General features: G+C 43.0%; 1 protein-coding gene across 1 annotated transcript; it reads right to left on the bottom strand.

The window, feature by feature from the left end:
- Positions 1–8,758: 8,758 nt before the first annotated feature.
- LOC139374515 (E3 ubiquitin-protein ligase TRIM35-like) lies at positions 8,759–14,289 on the bottom strand. Its single transcript, XM_071115516.1, has 8 exons — positions 13,717–14,289; positions 11,577–11,639; positions 11,209–11,478; positions 11,101–11,123; positions 10,897–11,015; positions 10,403–10,676; positions 10,175–10,364; positions 8,759–8,836 (listed from the first exon to the last, which is right to left on the bottom strand). Exons 1-8 carry the CDS (start codon positions 14,107–14,109, stop codon positions 8,759–8,761), a joined length of 1,410 nt encoding a protein of 469 aa, XP_070971617.1. The 5' UTR covers positions 14,110–14,289.
- Between the last annotated feature and the right edge of the window lie 5,546 nt (positions 14,290–19,835).

Below are 19,835 nucleotides of genomic sequence, written 5' to 3'. Positions count from 1 at the left end.
ATCTGACGTGAGACAATGATGGAACCCGGTGTTTGCTTTACACTGCTCTTCCCCACCCTATGTAGGCTAATTTGTCCAACTGTAAATTCCCATCTGTGCAGAACTGATAAGTCACCTCTAAGCCTCCTGTCCTCATTTAAGTCACTTTCAGGAATCCTCCTGAAAGAAGAGAAGAAGTCCAGATTTGGAGGCTGTTATCACTGCTTTAATGCAAACACCAATTTAGGTCTGGTTGGTTGGCAGCACAACGGCGGGTGTTTGCAGTAGAGTGCAGCAGAGCGGTGAATTGCGAAGCTTGAGAGGTAAAGTGTGTTATAATAATGATTAAATAATTATCCACCTCAGGCCTTCTCTAGGCTACACAGAACTGCTAGGTTGCAGGGCAGAGGTACTCTAACGATGAGGAAAATAATGTTAATTCACAGAAGAAGGAAAGTGAGACTTTCTGCTTGGTGTGCTGCTCCTTCGTTCTACATTGTGTCAACAGGGCAAAACGTAGAGACAACGATCGCTAAAAGACAACAGAAAACAATGCTAACAGTTCTGAAGTTTGTGTGTGTGCATGTGTTAGAAGAGGACAGTTGTGTGTTGCGTTGGCTGCTCGGTGGGAGGTGTAGGTTGACTAGTGGAAAAGGCCAACCCTCTCTCTTGTCTCTCAGGACAAAATGTCACAGGTGTGATTAATTTCAAAAGGCGCCCAAGTGTGTTATCTTCCCATCTTCCACTAGCCATTGCAGAAGCCCAAAAGGTTAGTGTCCCTGCCCCTTCCTCCCTCACCCAGACATTTCCCATCTATTCCTGTCTCAACGACCCACTCTCCATTAGGTTAATGGTTCCCTGCTGACGGCGGCCATATTTCTGGTCAGCTAAAGGCAAAAGAAAGGAGTGATAGCAGGAAGGTGATGAATAGGCACTGTACAAGGAATTCTATAAGAATCTACAAATCAACAGTCTTCTTCTGTGATGTAACAATGGTTACATAATAGTGACCTGAGCTAGCTAATCCTCCTTGAAACAAGTTGTAATGAGGATATGCACTGAGTGTGCAAAACATTAAGGACACCTGCTCTTTCCATGACATATGCTGACCAGGTGAATCCAGGTGAAAGCTATGATCCCTTATTGATGTCACTTGTTCAATCCACTTCAATCCGTGTAGATGAAGGGGAGGAGACAGGTTAAATAATGATTTTTAAGCCTTGAGACAATTGAGACAAATCAAATTTTTTCAAATCAACTTTTATTGGTCACACACACGGTTAGCAGATGTTATTGCGAGTGTAGCAAAATGCTTATGTTTCTAGATCTGACAGTGCAGCAGTATCTAACAATCCCACAACAAAACCTAATGCACACAATCTAGTAAAGGAATGGGAGGAGAATATATAAGTATAAAATATATGGATGAGCAGTTACAGAGCAGTTAAGATGTAATAGACAGTAAATAACAGATAGTGAAGGATACAGTATGTACATATGAGATGAGTAATGTAAGATATGTAAACATTCTTAAAGTGACATTATTAAAGTGACTAGTGGTCCATTTATTACAGTGGCCAATGATATCAAGTCTGTAGGTAGGCAGCCGCCTCTCTGTGCTAGTGGTGGATGTTTAACAATCTGATGGTCTTGAGATAGAAGCTTGAGAGAGACGTGGATTGTGTATGTGTGCCTTTCAGAGGGTGAATGGCAAGACAAAAGATTTAAGTGCCTTTGAACGGGGTACAGTAGTAGGTGCCAGGTGCATCAGTTTGTGTCAAGAACTGCAACGCTGCTGGGTTTTTCACGCTCAACAATTTCCCTGTGTATCAAGAATGGTCCACCACCCAAAGGACATCCAGCCAACTTGATGCAACTGTGGGATGCACTGGAGTCAACATGGGCCAGCATCCCTGTGGAGCGCTTCAACAGTCCATTGAACTCTTGTAGAGTCCATTTGCCCTGACAAATTGTAGCTGTTCTGAGGGAAAAAGAGGGGGTGCAACTCAATATTATGAAGGTGTCCTTGATGTTTTGTGCACTAAGTGTATATTTCTGAACACATTCTAGTTGACATGTCACCTTTCCTGAGACTTAGAGATACTTAAATTATTACATTTTCTGAGCATAAACTTAACAAATGTGAACTATGCCTTTAAGTCAACTGTCGCCAAGACAACCATGACAGACCAGCTTTTTTGGGTCAGTGGTATCAAACCGTTTTCTTGAAGTGCGAATAGTGTGAGCATCATATCGAATCCATGAACAAGTTGATACATGCTTCAGCAGCAGGACTGAAATGAAGAGCCTCAGAATGGCACCTCCCAGTAAGCACAAGACCATCAAAAGTATTTTCAACCAAAAATATATTTATACCTATATTTATATTTTTCTCATATGGCTATCTAGGCATGACTTAGAGAGGATTTAGAGACATGCGTCCTCATTTCAAAGTTTCATGACCTTGATTTATATAGCTAAACATATAGTTTCCTCATGTCAACCTTGTTCCAGACAGTTGGGTTGGAGTGTGGTAAACCGTCGGTCTCTTATCTACCCCTTGATGGGGGCTTCCCTCATTTAAATATCTGACTCGGAATAAGAAAACGCTATGATTTGCTTTGCACAATTGAATTTGAATAATATTACCACCAATACATAGCCTTGAACTACAGAAATATGGCTTTTGATCTTGCTTATTACTCTGAGAATTATGATGCAAAGTTTCAGAGCCATTCTTCCCCCTGCAAAACACAGTCGGAAAACGTCTTCCTCAAAATGATTCAAAGTAGAGACAGCAAACTGCTGAAAGGTAGCAAATGGAAAATAGATTGTGAATCGTATAATTACGTGACTGCTTCGACTAGTGTTGCTTTTGTTCCCAGGGACGTTACAGTAAAACACAGTATGTCCTACCTTTCATTGAACCTAGAATAAATGGATAGATGGACAAAAGGGAAGGGGGGAAAGGGGAAAGGGGCTCTCAAGCTACTGTTTTCTCACTGCTTTTCTCCTAACTCATTGTTTTCTCCTAACTCACTGCTTTTCTCCGAACTCACAATAAGACATTGATCACAAAGCTATGTGAATCAGCCAAGCGGGAGACATTGGACGATGACGTCTCAGTCAAACCCGATAACCGTCTCTTCCCAGTTCCCTTGTGGGACTGAGCTCAATGAGGGGAGAATGGTGCCATTAGCCCCATATACGTACACAAATCCCAGGAGTCATAGCACCGACGAGCCTGGCGTTCTAGCTCACGCCTTGCAATGTCCTTCAGAACTGGCCAGTGGGTAAAAATAATCAGATGACCCCTCCTCTCAAGTCAGTATTCGACTGGCATCCATGTCTGAGGATGTTGGGAAATTACATGGAAACTGGCCACTAGGGGGCAACAGTGAGCACAGTTACGTTCAAGTAGGTTTGGGTTTTGCTAGGACGTTGTGGACAGGGATGGCGGATGGCTGTAAGCATCTGTCTGTGGTGCCAAGGTTTGCATGTTTGAATCCAGCAATAGACTGTTGTTTTTGATATTTTTGTTTTAAGCCTATCCCAAACCTTAACTCTTACCTTAACCATTCTGGGTTAATGCCTCACCTTAACCATTCTGAGTTAATGCCTAACCTTAATAATTTAGAGTTAATGCCTAAACTTAAACTTGGAACGATACAGAGAAGTAACCAAACACTTGGAAATTTGATGTTTGGAGCAACTTCAAAATTGGACGTTTTAGAAACATGGATGAACGTCTAATTCTGAGGTGAGACTGTGAGAGCTTGAAGCTCTTCTCTTCTCTCCTTTAATCTTCTCTTCTCTTCACCTCTCGTCTCCTCTCCATTCCTCTTCTCCTCTCCCATCCTCCCCATTCCTGTTCCCCTCTTCTCTTCTCCTCTCCATTCCTCATCTCCTGTCTCTTCCTCTTCTCCTCTAATCCACTCTCCTCCTCTCTTAAACCTTGCCTTGCGGTTATCATCATCATAATTCTATAAGATAACCTATGGAGAAGATGACACATTGGTAATTGACCAGCTGATGTGTGTGTACACTATAAAGCCAATCCATGAACTCTGGGTAAGGGTTTACTGCCTCCCTCATATTCTCTGTCATCCTTACCACGTTACAGGCTCCCGTAGGGCTCGCACACAGACACACACACCGTCAGGATATAGAAATGTACCTATCCCCTTTATTACCAACCATTTGTCATCAGTAGCATTTGTTACACTGTGTCTTTTACAGAGCAGTAAATCATTGTGTATTTGATGCAGTGTTCAGGCCAGGTTTGAAATGTAATTGGCTATTGCTTTTGCCAAATTAACAGAGCAAAGCCCATGAAGAAAACATTGCTATCTTGTTCGTTTGGGCCCCTCGTGGTAAAAACGCAGTAGATGTTCCGGGAAACGTAGTCATGGCGAGCCCAGGCGTGCCCAGGCCGTGATTGGTTCTGTCATCTAATCATGTGACTTGTTCTTTTTCAGAATCTATAATGAGCCATTATAACCGACAGATCAGCGAGCAAGTGAGAGAGAGAAAAAGACTCAATAGCTGGGAGACCTTATGACATCACAGTTCCCCCAGGCTGATTAATGGATCATCAGATCAGCCATCGTTGGGTTCTGCCTAGCAAGATGCTCTGGCCCTAAGTCCACCCCTGAAGGAGAAACGAAGAGTAAAAGAAGAAAGGGAAAGAGCAGAGGGAAGGAGATGAGGAGAAAGGGAAGGAGATGAGGAGAAAGGGAAGGAGAGAAGCTTGGGGTGAGAGGAGGGCGTCGGCAGAAGAGGAGAAGAGGATGAGAAGAGAGGAGATGAGATGAGGGAGGAAAATAGAACAGGAGGAGAGGAGGCAAGCAGAGATAGAAGAGAGTAAGAGGAGACAGGGAAAGCCATGTATAAAGGGAGAGATGGAGACAAGAGGAGAGTTGAAGAAAGGAGGAAGAGAGTACAAGGAAGCAGGAAAAGATAGAAGAGAAGACAGGCATAGAGCATCCCAAATTAACCCCACCACTCAAACACAGGAAATGGGAAACACGCGATAACACAAGTGCCAAGTCCTCATAGTGATTACGTGATTCTGATCACTTAATTAAACAACAAAGTACATTAATGCAAATAACTCTAATTTCCACTTTAAAGGCCTACCAAATTATAAAAAGAGTTAAGGAGCTTCAATCGAAAATACATGTTGAGGAAACTCATATCTGATTGAAGTTATACGTTTAAGAGACAAGCTTCAAGTGAGTTGGGAGTTGTTTATTTTTTTTTTGTTGAATCACAAGCTTAATGTAGTCATTGGTGCAAGCAATATGGGACCAAACAGGCCTACTAACCTTTAGACTACTTTAAGAAACTTTAAGTGAATTTGTTCAAGTACATATGATTTCTTCAAATGAGGGGACTAGATACATAAAGTGCTTTTATGTTGAAATAGTAAAACAGATATGTCTGAAAATTCCCTCAAATAAAAGGTGACATTTTGTACTATTGTGTCATAATGATAATTTGATCTCAAATCCAAAATGCTGGAGTATAGAAGTGCATTTTTTATTTTAGCTTCACTGTCCAAATATGTTGAAGAATACAGCATCCATATTAGGAAATCTTCTCACACAAACAATCAAAGCAATCCTCCCTGGCGACTTCCTGATATCGACGCCGTAAACCTAGCAATGGTCATATGTCTCATTATAGCTATCAGTGCTAGCAGGGGAGAGGGCGCTGGCGCAAGACATGCTACACCTGTCGACACACAGAGACACCTGTTGACACAGAACACCACCCCTTCATTTGGCCCAGCTAACCCCACTAATGGTGCACAGGTGGTGGGGGCAGAACGAGTGATGGGGAGAGGAGGAGAGGAGTGGAGGAGGAAGAAGAAGTGTGATAGAGGCCAAATTAGTCCCAGTAATCTGAAAAGGGAGGGTTAAACTCTGCTGCTCAGAGCTTGAGACAAATGTGCTTGATTTGATGAGCGCATTGGACCAAATTTGAACGATGGGTGAATTCCGTATGTACCCAGTATCTGTCAGTTTTCACACAGAAGAGAGAACAGGTCAGGGAAGAAAGGACATGAGAGAGGAAGGGGAGAAAGAAGAACAGGGTGAGAGTAGAGGAGATACGTACAGAGGAGAGAAGAGAGAGTGGTAGGAAGAAGAGAGGGATGGTGAAGAGGAAGGAAGGATAAAGAGCAGTAGGAAGAGATAATGGAGGAGGAAAGGAGAGCAGAGGAAGAAGGGAACGGAAAAGAGAGAGACAGCCCTCTGATGATGGGTGGGGATTGGGGCTGGTAAGGGGGTAGGGGAAAGGAAGGGGCGCTAATTGGGGTCAGAAGCATTAGTTGTGGATTTGAAGAGGCGGCAGGAGGGCGAGGCCTGTCGGACAGAGCCGTCACAGTGAAAGGGATTGTGGGAAACTAGCCTTGAGGTCTGTCAGAGCTGTGATGAAAAAACGGACCCAAGGATAGCTGACTCAGACCAACGACTGTAGTTTAGCTACCGACTGGGTTTTATTATTCTCAAAAAAGGTAACGTAAACTTTACTTTATGTGTCTAGGACAGTGACACACACAGACACACACCAAACTATATCTCAGACTCACACAAACAATTATCTCTGTCAGACAGAGACATACACTCTCGGCACCACACACACACACACTCCCTCTCTGTCACACATACACGTTGTCCTTCCTTCCTGTCCTTATCAGAGCGACAGGAAGTGATTGCTCTCTAATCTCTGAGAGTTCCCTGAACAGCTGGATCGCTGTCCGTGTCCGACTCCACATGCACACACACACACGCAGGCAGACGCAGGCACACACTCATACAGGCACACACAGGTTAGGAGGTACGAGGCCACACACAGTGCCTGTGTGGAACAGCTTACCTGAGTTTGGCGAGCAGACAGAGTTTGATATGAAGTTTAATCCTCTTTATTCTCCAAGCGTGAAGATTACCGTGGGATGGCGGTGGAGGGAGGAGGCAGGAGATTTACAGTACGGCACGACAAAACTGGAGTGGGGCGGCGTTCAGGAGAAACTTTCAAATTAACTTCCAAGGGTGTTGTGGACTTTAGATTTCAACATGTGTAATGACATTTCACTATTCAAATAGTAGATAGTAAAAATAATACAATAATGGGTTTATTTATATCGTTGATCTCTCTCTCCATCCCTCTCCCTCCTCTCTTGCTGTTCTCCCTCCATCTCTCTGTCAGAGCACGGCTCCAGTCTAAGTTGTGACGTGTGAGCAGGATTTGGCAGGCTGGCGAGTCGATTTGACAGTCTAGCGAATCGATACGGAAGATCAATCGGATGTCGATGCTGTCTTATCACTGTCTGTCTCATCCTACTTCACACACACACACACACCTTACCTCCTCTGACGGAAGTCATGTTGAGTGTCGCTCCTCCTCCTGATCCCACAAACACACACACAGCCCCTAAAAATAAACGATCAATCTTGCTCCTTGATGCGTGGCTGGCTGGTAGACAAAAGGGGGAGAGGAGAAGGTGTCCTCTGTTTGTTCCTTATTGTTACCTGCCTACATTGGTGGTATACATTAATTATTCACCCGGGGGGGTTTCCTCCTAAGACTGGTCAGGTTTACCTTCTGGTGTGAGACCCGAAACGAGGCCTCTCGTTTTCTCAGCGAAGATAAAGGAACTTTCTCTTTTCATTAAGTGTGTGTCCATAACTCTGACAGTGATCCTCCACTCACCTCCCTTTAACCCCACTGTTAGCTGCTGTATGAGACCAATCCTGTATGTCCTGTTCAAAATACTGGTTGCATCTGAAATGGCACCCAATTCCCTAAAATAGTGCACTGTCTTTGACGAGAGGCCCATGGGTCCTGGTAAAACAAATAGTGCACTATCTTTGACGAGAGGCCAATGGGTCCTGGTAAAACATATAGTGCACTATCTTTGACGAGAGGCCCATGGGTCCTGGTAAAACAAATTGTGCACTATCTTTGACGAGAGGCCCATGGGTCCTGGTAAAACAAATAGTGCACTATCTTTGACGAGAGGCCCATGGGTCCTGGTAAAACAAATAGTGCACTATCTTTGACGAGAGGCCCATGGGTCCTGGTAAAACATATAGTGCACTGTCTTTGACGAGAGGCCCATGGGTCCTGGTAAAACAAATAGTGCACTGTCTTTGACGAGAGGCCCATGGGTCCTGGTAAAACATATAGTGCACTGTCTTTGACGAGAGGCCCATGGGTCCTGGTAAAACAAATAGTGCACTGTCTTTGACGAGAGGCCCATGGGTCCTGGTATAAATATATATATATATATATATATATATAAAACATATAGGGCACACAACATTTAGTTATATATGGAATTTCAAGAACAACAACAAACAGTACTGTTACGACCTGCTGTGGTCATTCTCTTGTGAGATGGCAGTGTCAATGCAAGACCAATACTGTATGGTTTTACCGTGCTTCTACATCTGCATTGCTTGCTGTTTGGGGTTTTAGCCTGGGTTTCTGTACAGCACTTTGATATATCAGCTGTTGTAAGAAGGGATTTATAAATACATTTGATTGATTGGATTGAAGATGTTGTTCAAAGTGGCTAGAGAGGACTCTGTAATGAGAGAGAGAAATAATAATACAGAAAATATTAGCCTACAAGATTCAAAGTTTGCTTCAGTTGCAACCCATCAAAGGGGTAATCAACAGGTGCTACATACATTTAGTTCACTTTTGAATTAATTAAATGTGCCCATTGATTTTTGAAGAATATAACTTATAAGTTCCTCATGAGCTTAGTTCAGCTGTTCTCGTTAATGGGGCTGTAGTGGAGCAGGTTGAGAGCTTCAAGTTCCTTGGTGTCCACATCACCAACAAACTATCATGGTCCAAAACACACCAAGACAGTCATGAAGAGGGCAGGACAAAGCCTATTCCCCCTCAGGAGACTGGAAAGATTTGGCTTGGGTCCTCAAAGAGTTCTACAGCTGCACCAGTTCTTATTCTTATTGTTAACTGCATTGTTAGTTAGGGGCTCGTAAGTAAACATTTCACTGTCTACTACACCTGTTGTGTTCGGGGCATGTGACAAATACAAAATATTCTCGCTCTTATTAATAATATTCTCATCATGTAAACTAGCCTTCTCCCACAGCCTACCTTCACAGCCTACCTTCACAGCCTACCTTCACAGCCTACCTTCACAGCCTACCCCACACAGTCTACCCCACACAGTCTACCCAACACAGTCTACCCAACACAGTCTAGCCCACACAGTCTAGCCCACACAGCCTACCCACACTGTACCTGCGATTTGATTTGATTTGAGCTGTTGGCTAGAGTGCACGTGCATTCTGTGTGCACTACGTCATCACACACTGATTTTTATCCGAAACGTCTGTTTGGTGGAACACACCACACACAGCCTACGTCTGTTTGGTGGAACACACCACACACAGCCTACGTCTGTTTGGTGGAACACACCACACACAGCCTACGTCTGTTTGGTGGAACACACCACACACAGCCTACGTCCTTTGGTGGAACACACCACACACAGCCTACGTCTGTTTGGTGGAACACACCACACACAGCCTACGTCTGTTTGGTGGAACACACCACACACAGCCTACGTCTGTTTGGTGGAACACACCACACACAGCCTACGTCTGTTTGGTGGAACACACCACTGGTGGGAAAAAAACACATCTTTTTTTTGTGCAGATTTGAGGATAATTGCATGATCATCTGTCAGCAGTTGGATGGAAACCTAGTTACTGACATCAAGTCCTGCGACCCCCAGCACATAAGACAAAATCAACAGTACAAAACCAAAGATCTGTTTTATGTTTTGATCTTGTGTTATCGTGCTATAAACCTTTATACTAAGATGTGCAATTCCCCCCCAATTCGATGTGGTCAAAACGGCAGCTTGGGTTGTTAGTTGTTAGTATCACATGCTGTCCACATCATGGAAGGTAGTTTAATATACATTCATTAGATATAGCAAAATAATGAAATATCTTAGTTTAGGATGATAGTAAATTAAGCAAATTCACAGATTTTTACAATAATCACATATATTTGTTACTGATTTAACCATTTAGAGAGTTTTTTTTTTCTTATGCGCAATTTAACCAGGAGCTTAAGAAAGAGTTCCCATAATGAAGCCCATTAATTCGCCCTCCCTACTCTAGTTGTGCTGTTCCACTGTTACGGAGGTTTCACTGGTAAGACTCTTATTGAATGTGAGAAAGTAGACTAATTCAAGTAAAATAATTTCAGTGAAAGTTTGTGTTGATGTGTGTAGGTGTGTGTTGTTATCAGGGTCAGAAAATGACAGCTTTCCTCTGTCCCTGTTCAGTTGTACTCTGACCCTCTGAGGAGCTCTCTGTTTCAGTGTGAATAGGGTGGGGGACAAATATGGCTTGTATCCAGCATTACACCACTGTATTCCACACATTCTAACCCAGTCACCATGTCCTTCCCTGGAGACTCTGGGGCCACACCTACAGCAAATAATTTAATATCTCCAACCTCAATGTCCCAGCTGTGTGTCCCTGAGTTAAAGCCCTCTGAGCCCAGGACAAGGTCAGATTTATCAAACCTCTCTGGGTTGTCAGGTAACTTCTGTGTCACTCCAATGCATCTCATACTGGTCAGATCATCAGAGAGGAGGAGACCTGGGTGACCAGTGTTGGGTTCCAGAATCACAGGACCTAAAGAGATAGAACGGAAACATAGGACTAAAACTAAAAGACATTTCATATGATGTTTATTTTTTAATAACTACTTTTATGCTATGATTAACATTATACATTGCATATTTTCCAATAAAGTTATAAATGTGCATATCCATGACTGTCTAGTTCTGTTTGTTTCTTTGGTACAAATATATAATCATCAATTTTATTTGTATAATTATAACACAATACTCACTGTACTGAACAATGTCCTGCATCTTCTCCCAGACTCTGAACTTCAGGTTGCCCAGGTGTTTGGCCACATCTATCAATGCTCCTGAGACCAGCTGTGGATCTGGCAGTGTGCACTGGGCTCTGGAAGAACATTGAAGTGCTGTTGTGAGGTTGGGTTCAGATTCAGAACCACAGAGAAGAGAGACACAGGAGAGAGATGACTTACCTTTTCACCGTGGCTGTGTAGTTCTGCAGGAGGATAGAGGGTTGTCAATTTTATCAATCAACTTATCATACAATCATGTCTACCAAGGACAAATATGTTGGTTCTTACTTGTAGAAATGAGATGTCTTCAGCTCCCAGCTCCTCCTGTATGGCTCGGATTGTGTCTGAAAGGCATGATATCTCTTTACTCATCTCCTCAATCTTCTTCTTCATCCGATGACTCTTCTGCTCCTCTTCCTCCCTCATAGCAGCTACCCTGGCTGCCTCTTTGTCTCGTAGAAACTGGTGAAGCTTCTCAAACTCCTTCTTAACTTGCTTTTCTGTAGTCTGGGCCTGGCTCTGGATACAGTGAGAGGAATACGTGGGTAACGTGGGTAACTGTATCCACACACTTGGTGAATTAAATATATAGAAAATATTGCATGCTAGCAGCATTCATTAGTCTTACTGGGTTCTGCTGTTCTATCACATGTTACTTTAACTATGTTAAAGATCTTTAGCTTCTCTTGTAAGGGTTGCAGTGCAGTCTTGAGTTCCTCCTGCAACAAAATAACACAGTAGTTAGCTCAACCGCCCGCGGGGCACCCACCGATCCTGTGGAGGTTAATGTCAGGGGTGCATATTAACACAGTCCACAAGGTTGTTAGTCCTTCCAAATTTTGTTTCTGCATGACACTGATTAATGAATTGTTATCGATAGGCTACCTAGGAAATCAATAGCCTTCCAAGACAGGTGTTGTGCACCCCCGGTCTGTATCTGGATAGTGGGAGTACCAGGGCTACGTTTTACAACTTCGGATCAGGTGATCTATTTCGTAGATTCAAGTGGAATTTGTTTACTATTCTGACACTGATTTAGCTCGTTTATATTTCCACTTAAATCCACACAATAGGAAACTTACACAGCAGGCTGAACCACCACAGACTATAGGTACTAGATCATGTGGGTTTCATTTCTAGATCAGTATACCAGATTCTATTGGTCCTTTTATAAACTGGGTGTTTGGGGCCCTGAATGCTGATTGGCTGACATCCGTGGTATTTTAGACCGTATACCACGGGCATGACAAAAAATGTATTTTTACTGCTCTAATTATGTTGGTAACCAGTTTATAATAGCAATAAGGCACGTCGGTGGTTTGTGGTATATGGCCAATATACCACGGCTAAGGGCTGTATCCAGCCACTCTGTGTTGTGTCGTGCATAAGAATCTAATCAAAGTTTATTTGTCACGTGCCCCAAATACAACAGGTGTAGTAGACCTTACAGTGAAATGGTGCGAAATAAAAAGGTATGTGTGTGTGTAGGTAAGTAAAGAAATAAAACAACAGTAAAAAGACATTTGAAAAAAGAATAGCAAGGCTCTATACAGACACCTGTTAGTCAGGCTTATTGAGGTAGTATGTACATGTAGGTATCGTTAAAGTGACTATGCATATATGATGAACAGAGAGTAGCAGTAGCGTAAAAAGAGGGGTTGGCGGGTGGTGGGACACAATGCAGATAGCCCGGTTACCAATGTGCGGGAGCACTGGTTGGTCGGGCCAATTTAAGTAGTATGTACATAAATGTATAGTTAAAGTGACTGTGCATATATGATAGCAGCAGTGTAAAAGAGGGGTTGGGGGGGGGGGGGGGGGGGGGGGGGGGGGGGGTGCACACAATGCAAATAGTCCAGGTAACCATTTGATTACCTGTTCAGGAGTCTTATAGCTTGGGGGTAAAAACTGTTGAGAAGCCTTTTTGTCCTAGACTTGGTACTCCGGTACCGCTTGCCATGGGGTAGTAGTGAGAACAGTCTATGACTGGGGTCTTTGACAATTTTTAGGGCCTTCCTCTGACACCGCCTGGTGTAGAGGTCCTGGATGGCAGGCAGCTTTGCCCCCGTGATGTACTGGGCCGTACACACTACCCTCTGTAGTGCCTTGCGGTCGGAGCCCGAGCAATTGCCGTACCAGGCAGTGATACAACCGGTCAGGATGCTCTCGATGTTGCAGCTGTAGAACCTTTTGAGGATCTGAGGACCCATGCCAAATCTTTTCAGTTTCCTGAGGGGGAATAGGCTTTGCCGTGCCCTCTTCATGACTGTCTTGGTGTGTTTGGACCAATCTAGTTTGTTGTTGATGTGGACACCAAGGAATTTGAAGCTCTCAACCTGAACAGCCCTTAGCCATGGTATATTGGCCATATACTACACCCCCTCGTGCCTTATTGCTTAAATAAATCCTCATATAGGTTCTTATAGGTCCATATATTAGTTCCTTATATATCCTCATATAGGTCCTTATATCCTCATATAGGTTCTTATGGGTCCATATATTAGTTCCTTATATATCCTCATATAGGTCCTTATATCCTCATATAGGTCCTTATAGGTCCATACATTAGTTCCTTCTATATCCTCATATAGGTTCTTATAGGTCCATATATTAGTTCCTTATATATCCTCATATAGGTCCTTATATCCTCATATAGGTCCTTATATCCTCATATAGGTCCTTATAAGTCCTTATATTAGTTTCTTATATACCCTCATATAGGTCCTTATATCCTCATTATATACAGTATACCCTCATTCTGAATGATTAGGTATGTCCTCACAGTTACTTTCTCACCTTATAATCCTGGGCAGCTTCATCTATGGGACAGAAGGAGTGTTTTTTGGAAGTCTGACACACAAAGCAGACAGGCGGTTTATCGTCCAGACAGAAGAGCTTGAGTTTCTCGCTGTGCAGACTGCAGAGCAGCTCGGACCCTGCTGAAGCTCTCAGACACCTTTCCTCTAAGGCCTCACACAGGTTCTTTAAAACCAGAGTCTCGTTGCTCAGAGGCTCGTGTTTTGATGATCTGCATATAGGACATTCCTGAGTTTCCATTCCTTTCCAGCATTGCTGCAGATGGGATTTACAGAAGTTGTGGCTACACGACAGGAGCACAGGATCCAGGAAGATATCCATGCACACAGGACAAGAGAGATCCTCCTCTAGGAGAAACGATCTGGAAGCCATTTTTCTCTGTCTGTAATGGCTTCTGAGGTTATTACAAATCTACTTTCCCTTTTATGTTGCACACTGTACCGAAGTCAGGAACATTCCAATGTTAGAGTTTAGATGAAAGCTTCGTTATGCTTCCCCTTTGCTATGGTCTCTTACCCGCTGTGATTATTATAGATCTTGTCTCAAGGTCTAAACAGGTAAATGAACAGCACGGCATGAATGTCAGTGTTGTACTGCACTGAACATTGAACATGTAACTACTTCCTGTGTTTCTGAAAAGAGTAGAGGGTGGAGCTATTGGAAAACTATTATCAGCTACCTTTGATTTATTTCAGAGAGAGAGATAACATGTAAGAGAGTGCAGGAGAGAGAGAGGGAGACAATTGTATAAGCCCACATGCAAAGGTACAATATGTTGATTTTTTGCTCATTCAAGTAGCTCTAAGACCCTAGTATGGCCTCTCTGGCCACAGCTGAAATTACATTGGTTGGTTCCAAATTCGCCCTTTTGCAGGTATAACCATATAATTTCTTCATCCTGGCCAAATTTCCTCATATGCACGTTTCTCCCCTATTTCAAAGTGTTTCGGTACTTCCCTTATGCACTACACTTTTCCACACGCTAACTTTTACTGTACCACAGATCAGTATAGTCTACCAGTCTAACTGTCTATCCTGCCCTCTATCCACCATTCAACACAATGATCCTACCTAGACTAGCCTACAACACAATGATCCTACCTAGACTAGCCTACAACACAATGATCCTACCTACACTAGCCTACAACACAATGATCCTACCTAGACTAGCCTACAACACTTAGATCCTATCTAGACTAGCCTACAACACAATGATCCTATCTAGACTAGCCTACAACACAATGATCCTATCTAGACTAGCCTACAACACAATGATCCTATCTAGACTAGCCTACAACACAATGATCCTATCTAGACTAGCCTACAACACAATGATCCTACCTAGACTAGCCTACAACACAATGATCCTACCTAGACTAGCCTACAACACAATGATCCTACCTAGACTAGCCTACAACACAATGATCCTACCTAGACTAGCCTACAACACAATGATCCTACCTAGACTAGCCTACAACACAATGATCCTACCTAGACTACAACACAATGATCCTATCTAGACTAGCCTACAACACAATGATCCTATCTAGACTAGCCTACAACACAATGATCCTATCTAGACTAGCCTACAACACAATGATCCTACCTAGACTAGCCTACAACACAATGATCCTACCTAGACTAGCCTACAACACAATGATCCTACCTAGACTAGCCTACAACACAATGATCCTACCTAGACTAGCCTACAACACAATGATCCTACCTAGACTACAACACAATGATCCTACCTAGACTACAACACAATGATCCTATCTAGACTAGCCTACAACACAATGATCCTATCTAGACTAGCCTACAACACAATGATCCTATCTAGACTAGCCTACAACACAATGATCCTATCTAGACTAGCCTACAACACAATGATCCTATCTAGACTAGCCTACAACACAATGATCCTACCTAGACTAGCCTACAACACAATGATCCTACCTAGACTAGCCTACAACACAATGATCCTACCTAGACTAGCCTACAACACAATGATCCTACCTAGACTAGCCTACAACACAATGATCCTACCTAGACTAGCCTACAACACAATGATCCTACCTAGACTAGCCTACAACACAATGATCCTATCTAGACTAGCCTAAAACACAATGATCCTACCTAGACTAGCCTACAACACAATGATCCTACCTAGACTAGCCTACAACACAATGATCCTACCTAGACTAGCCTACAACACAATGATCCTACCTAGCCTACAACACAATGATCCTATCTAGACTAGACTACAATACAATGATCCTATCTAGACTAGACTACAACACAATGATCCTACCTAGACTACAACACAATGATCCTACCTAGACTACAACACAATGATCCTACCTAGACTACAACACAATGATCCTACCTAGACTACAACACAATGATCCTACCTAGACTACAACACAATGATCCTACCTAGACTACAACACAATGATCCTACCTAGACTACAATACAATGATCCTACCTAGACTACAACACAATGATCCTACCTAGACTACAACAACACAATTATCCTACCTAGACTACAACAACACAATACAATGATTAACTGCATATTTGTTTTCAAGTGAGTACAGAATTCTACTCTAGGCTGCAGTGAAAATGTCATGTGAATAACGGAGCAAAAGACCTGTGATAAATGATTTGAATGTTTCAGTCCATTTAGATCAGTTGTGGGTCTACTCTCATCAGTTGATAGGGTCTAGAAAGACACAGTAGCAGGCTAGTTTTTTTTACTTCTGATACTGAGATGTGCTGTCTGTTGCAGATCATCATTCTCCCAAGTCGTCCTATAATAATGTGGCCACATATGCTCCCGGGAAGATTTTTTTTTTTTGACAACCCAGTAAAAGGTTGGTTTCATTTGAAAATATTTGCAACGGGGGCACAATTTTTTTCTATGACACCTCAATACCATGAATCATACTTTATAACTATCTATCTAGCTAGTCATTTAGCGTTAATTGTAACTACGTTCCAGCGAGGCTGGATGGATGGAGGGAAGGAAGGAAGGTTGAAAGGAGGGGAGGGAGGCATGAAAAAAATGTAGATAGTGATGGAGGGAGATGGAAGGACAGGGGGGGGGGGGGGGTAGGTAAAAAAAGATAAAAAAAGAAAAAGACAGAGAAATAAAGAAATAAAAGACCTGCACACACTCGTTCTTTGTCAAGTGTCTCTGCATATAGACAATCATCACCGTATTATACAAGCTCTCACGTTAATACTTCTCAGTCTGACATGGCGTACATTACCTACAGTACAACATAACTTCATTCTTCCATTACACTCAAGGGTCTCCCAGGACAACATGCAGATAAATGCCTAATTAGTTTGATCATTAGTAATATTAAATTAATTTATTTTCACTCAATGCACGATTTGTTGGCTAATGAGCGTCACTCACTATGAAAATTCTCCAGTCACTGTTGTGCTATTAAAGAATATAGTGCAGTATTGGATTTAGTTTTGAATGACACAATGACACTGAAGTGAGGAAGAGACGGTGAGCAGAGTAGAGAGGTTTGAAGAGGGTGAATGGAGGAGAGGATAAGGGGAGCATAGAGGACAACACAGTTACTGTAGAGTGAGAGAGCAAACCATCCATGGCCAGGATCAAACCAATGTAACACTCACAAACACAAAAAAAACAGATATTTTTCAAGGAGATTTTCTCCACTTTTTTCCACTTGAAAATATGAAAATAAATCACTTACAGCAGATAAGAAAGATATCAGTCAGTATGGGTCTGTTTTTTTCAATTTCTTCTGTCTCTAAACCCACAGGGGACACCTCAGGAACCAATTTACCCACAATGCAGTTCTGTGTGACCGCATTGCAGGCAGCGGTTAGACAACAGATTCAATTCCCTTGCTTAAGTAATTACCCCCCTACCAATAAACCCTCTCAATTCATTTGTCTTAATTGAACCCTCAATAATGGGAGTCTATACGGTCATCGCTGGCTGCAACCAACGACCATAAAAGACTATCGTCTGCGTCAAACCACTCTCAGTCTCAGCCATCACCAAACATTTAGGATATTAGACACTGAGGTAACTGAAAAAATTGCAGTTTTCTTCTTTCATATTGAAATGAAATGGAGTTGCAATCAGAAGTTGGGCAATGAGTGAAATGGTCATGGTGATTAGGTTGGATGGAGGGACATGGTGATTAGGTTGGATGGAGGGACATGGTGATTAGGTTGGATGGAGGGACATGGTGATTAAGTTGGATGGAAGGACATGGTGATTAGGTTGGATGGAGGGACATGGTGATTAGGTTGGATGGAGGGACATGGTGATTAGGTTGGATGGAGGGACATGGTGATTAGGTTGGATGGAGGGACATGGTGATTAGGTTGGATGGAGGGACATGGTGATTAGGTTGGATGGAAGGATATGGTGATTAGGTTGGATGGAGGGATATGGTGATTAGGTTGGATGGAAGGATATGGTGATTAGGTTGGATGGAGGGATATGGTGATTAGGTTAGATGGAGGGATATGGTGATTAGGTTGGATGGAGGGATATGGCCTGAAGATAAAGGGATGGAAATAGGGGATGATGGAGAAAAGAGGAAGAGTGGTTGCTATCCAAACTGAGTGGTTGCCATCCAAACTGAGTGGTTGCCATCCAAACTTTACAATATAGAGGATTAGGAACTGTATCTCTTCCACATAAGGACGGCATCTGTGTGCTGTTGTTCAATATGAGTTACCCTGAATATGAGTTAACCTCAATATGAGTTACCCTGACACAATATAGAGTGCTTTTGAGACCATACCTATACACTCACTATATCACCTACAGCATACAACACACACACACACACACACACACACACACACACACACACACACACACACACACACACGCACACACACACACACACACACACACACACACACACACACACTTTTTGAATCTTCCTTCACTGTGAGAAGATGAACATTCACCTCCAGACTCTCCGGGCTTCTGCCTCCAAAACACTCATCTTCTATTTGGACACAGCATGTTGGGCCTGCGTGATTTACTCTGACACACACACACTTTCTCGCTGGCACACATACATACATAAGCTAGCTCCCTTGCAGACACACACACTTCTGTAATTGCAGTGGAACAAAGTAGCAAAGTAGCATTACACTGCCTGAATGAGATTGTGAAATCCTCCTTGAAATTATGCTGACTTAAAAACCTCTCCCCTCTCCTCTCCATTTCCATTTCAAAACGACAAATAGACTGCGGTTTCTATTTACTTCTCAGAGGTTAATCAAACCGTTGACCCGGTTACTTACCACCAATTACAAACCTGGTCTTCAAGGCCAACTCGCTATGTAATTCTCTATTGATCTGAAGGTGCATCAGTTGAGGTTGAATAGTTATTAAGAGGGAGAAAGTGGTTCTGCCTTCACTGCTATTTTGTCATGAGAGAGATGACAAAGAGAGCTAAAGAAAAACAGATTCACGTAAGAAAGAACCAAGCCAAGCTATACTGGCCGCATCCGCCGTAGTTGCTGGAATCGTACTGTGCTGAAAAACACACAACACTAAACCTTTCACCTGCGCGTTACCCACTGGGAGATATCATGCTGTGGGTGAAGAAATAGTTACATTTGAGTCTGATTTGTAGCTGAGTTTTGAGTGATATTGAGATCTCCGTCTGGCACCCATGTGACTGTCCTTGCTCTCTGGACCGCCAAAGGAAAGATAAGGGTCATTCTTAAAATCAATCAACGCCCCTTTCTATGCCCAGCTTACACACACGCACGTCCCCTTCCGTGCTTCAGTCTGATTAGTGGCCGGAACAATTACGCTAATCATGTATCTTAATGAAGCAGCTGATAAGGAGAGACCACATTGGTCATCTTAATCCAGGAGACCTTCGCCTACGCACAATATCAGCTGCCATCATCCCACAAGCGTGCACGGACGCAGACGGGCGCTCGTACGGACACACCGACGGGCACACACACACAGGCATCGAGAGACAGAGAAGAGGTAAACAGAGAGAGCGAGGTAGAATGAGAAAGAGAGGTAGAGGGCCTAAGTGGAAAGGAGACCAGATTCAAAACCCCT

Source organism: Oncorhynchus clarkii, chromosome 19, assembly GCF_045791955.1.
Source record: "Oncorhynchus clarkii lewisi isolate Uvic-CL-2024 chromosome 19, UVic_Ocla_1.0, whole genome shotgun sequence".
NCBI lineage: Eukaryota > Metazoa > Chordata > Actinopteri > Salmoniformes > Salmonidae > Oncorhynchus > Oncorhynchus clarkii.
The sequence above is the reverse complement of the archived record's forward strand: the minus strand, read 5'-3'. Positions and strand labels throughout refer to the sequence as shown.

Bases quoted from the DNA above. Each gene is read 5' to 3' on its own strand.
- LOC139374515 (XM_071115516.1), bottom strand. From the start codon at position 14,109: ATGGCTTCCAGATCGTTTCTCCTAGAGGAGGATCTCTCTTGTCCTGTG. The intron at 11,479-11,576 runs GTAACATGTGAT...GTGTGGATACAG, and splicing joins AGATCTTTAACATAGTTAAA to TTACCCACGTTACCCACGTA. The intron at 11,016-11,100 runs GTAAGTCATCTC...ATGTTCTTCCAG, and splicing joins TACACAGCCACGGTGAAAAG to AGCCCAGTGCACACTGCCAG.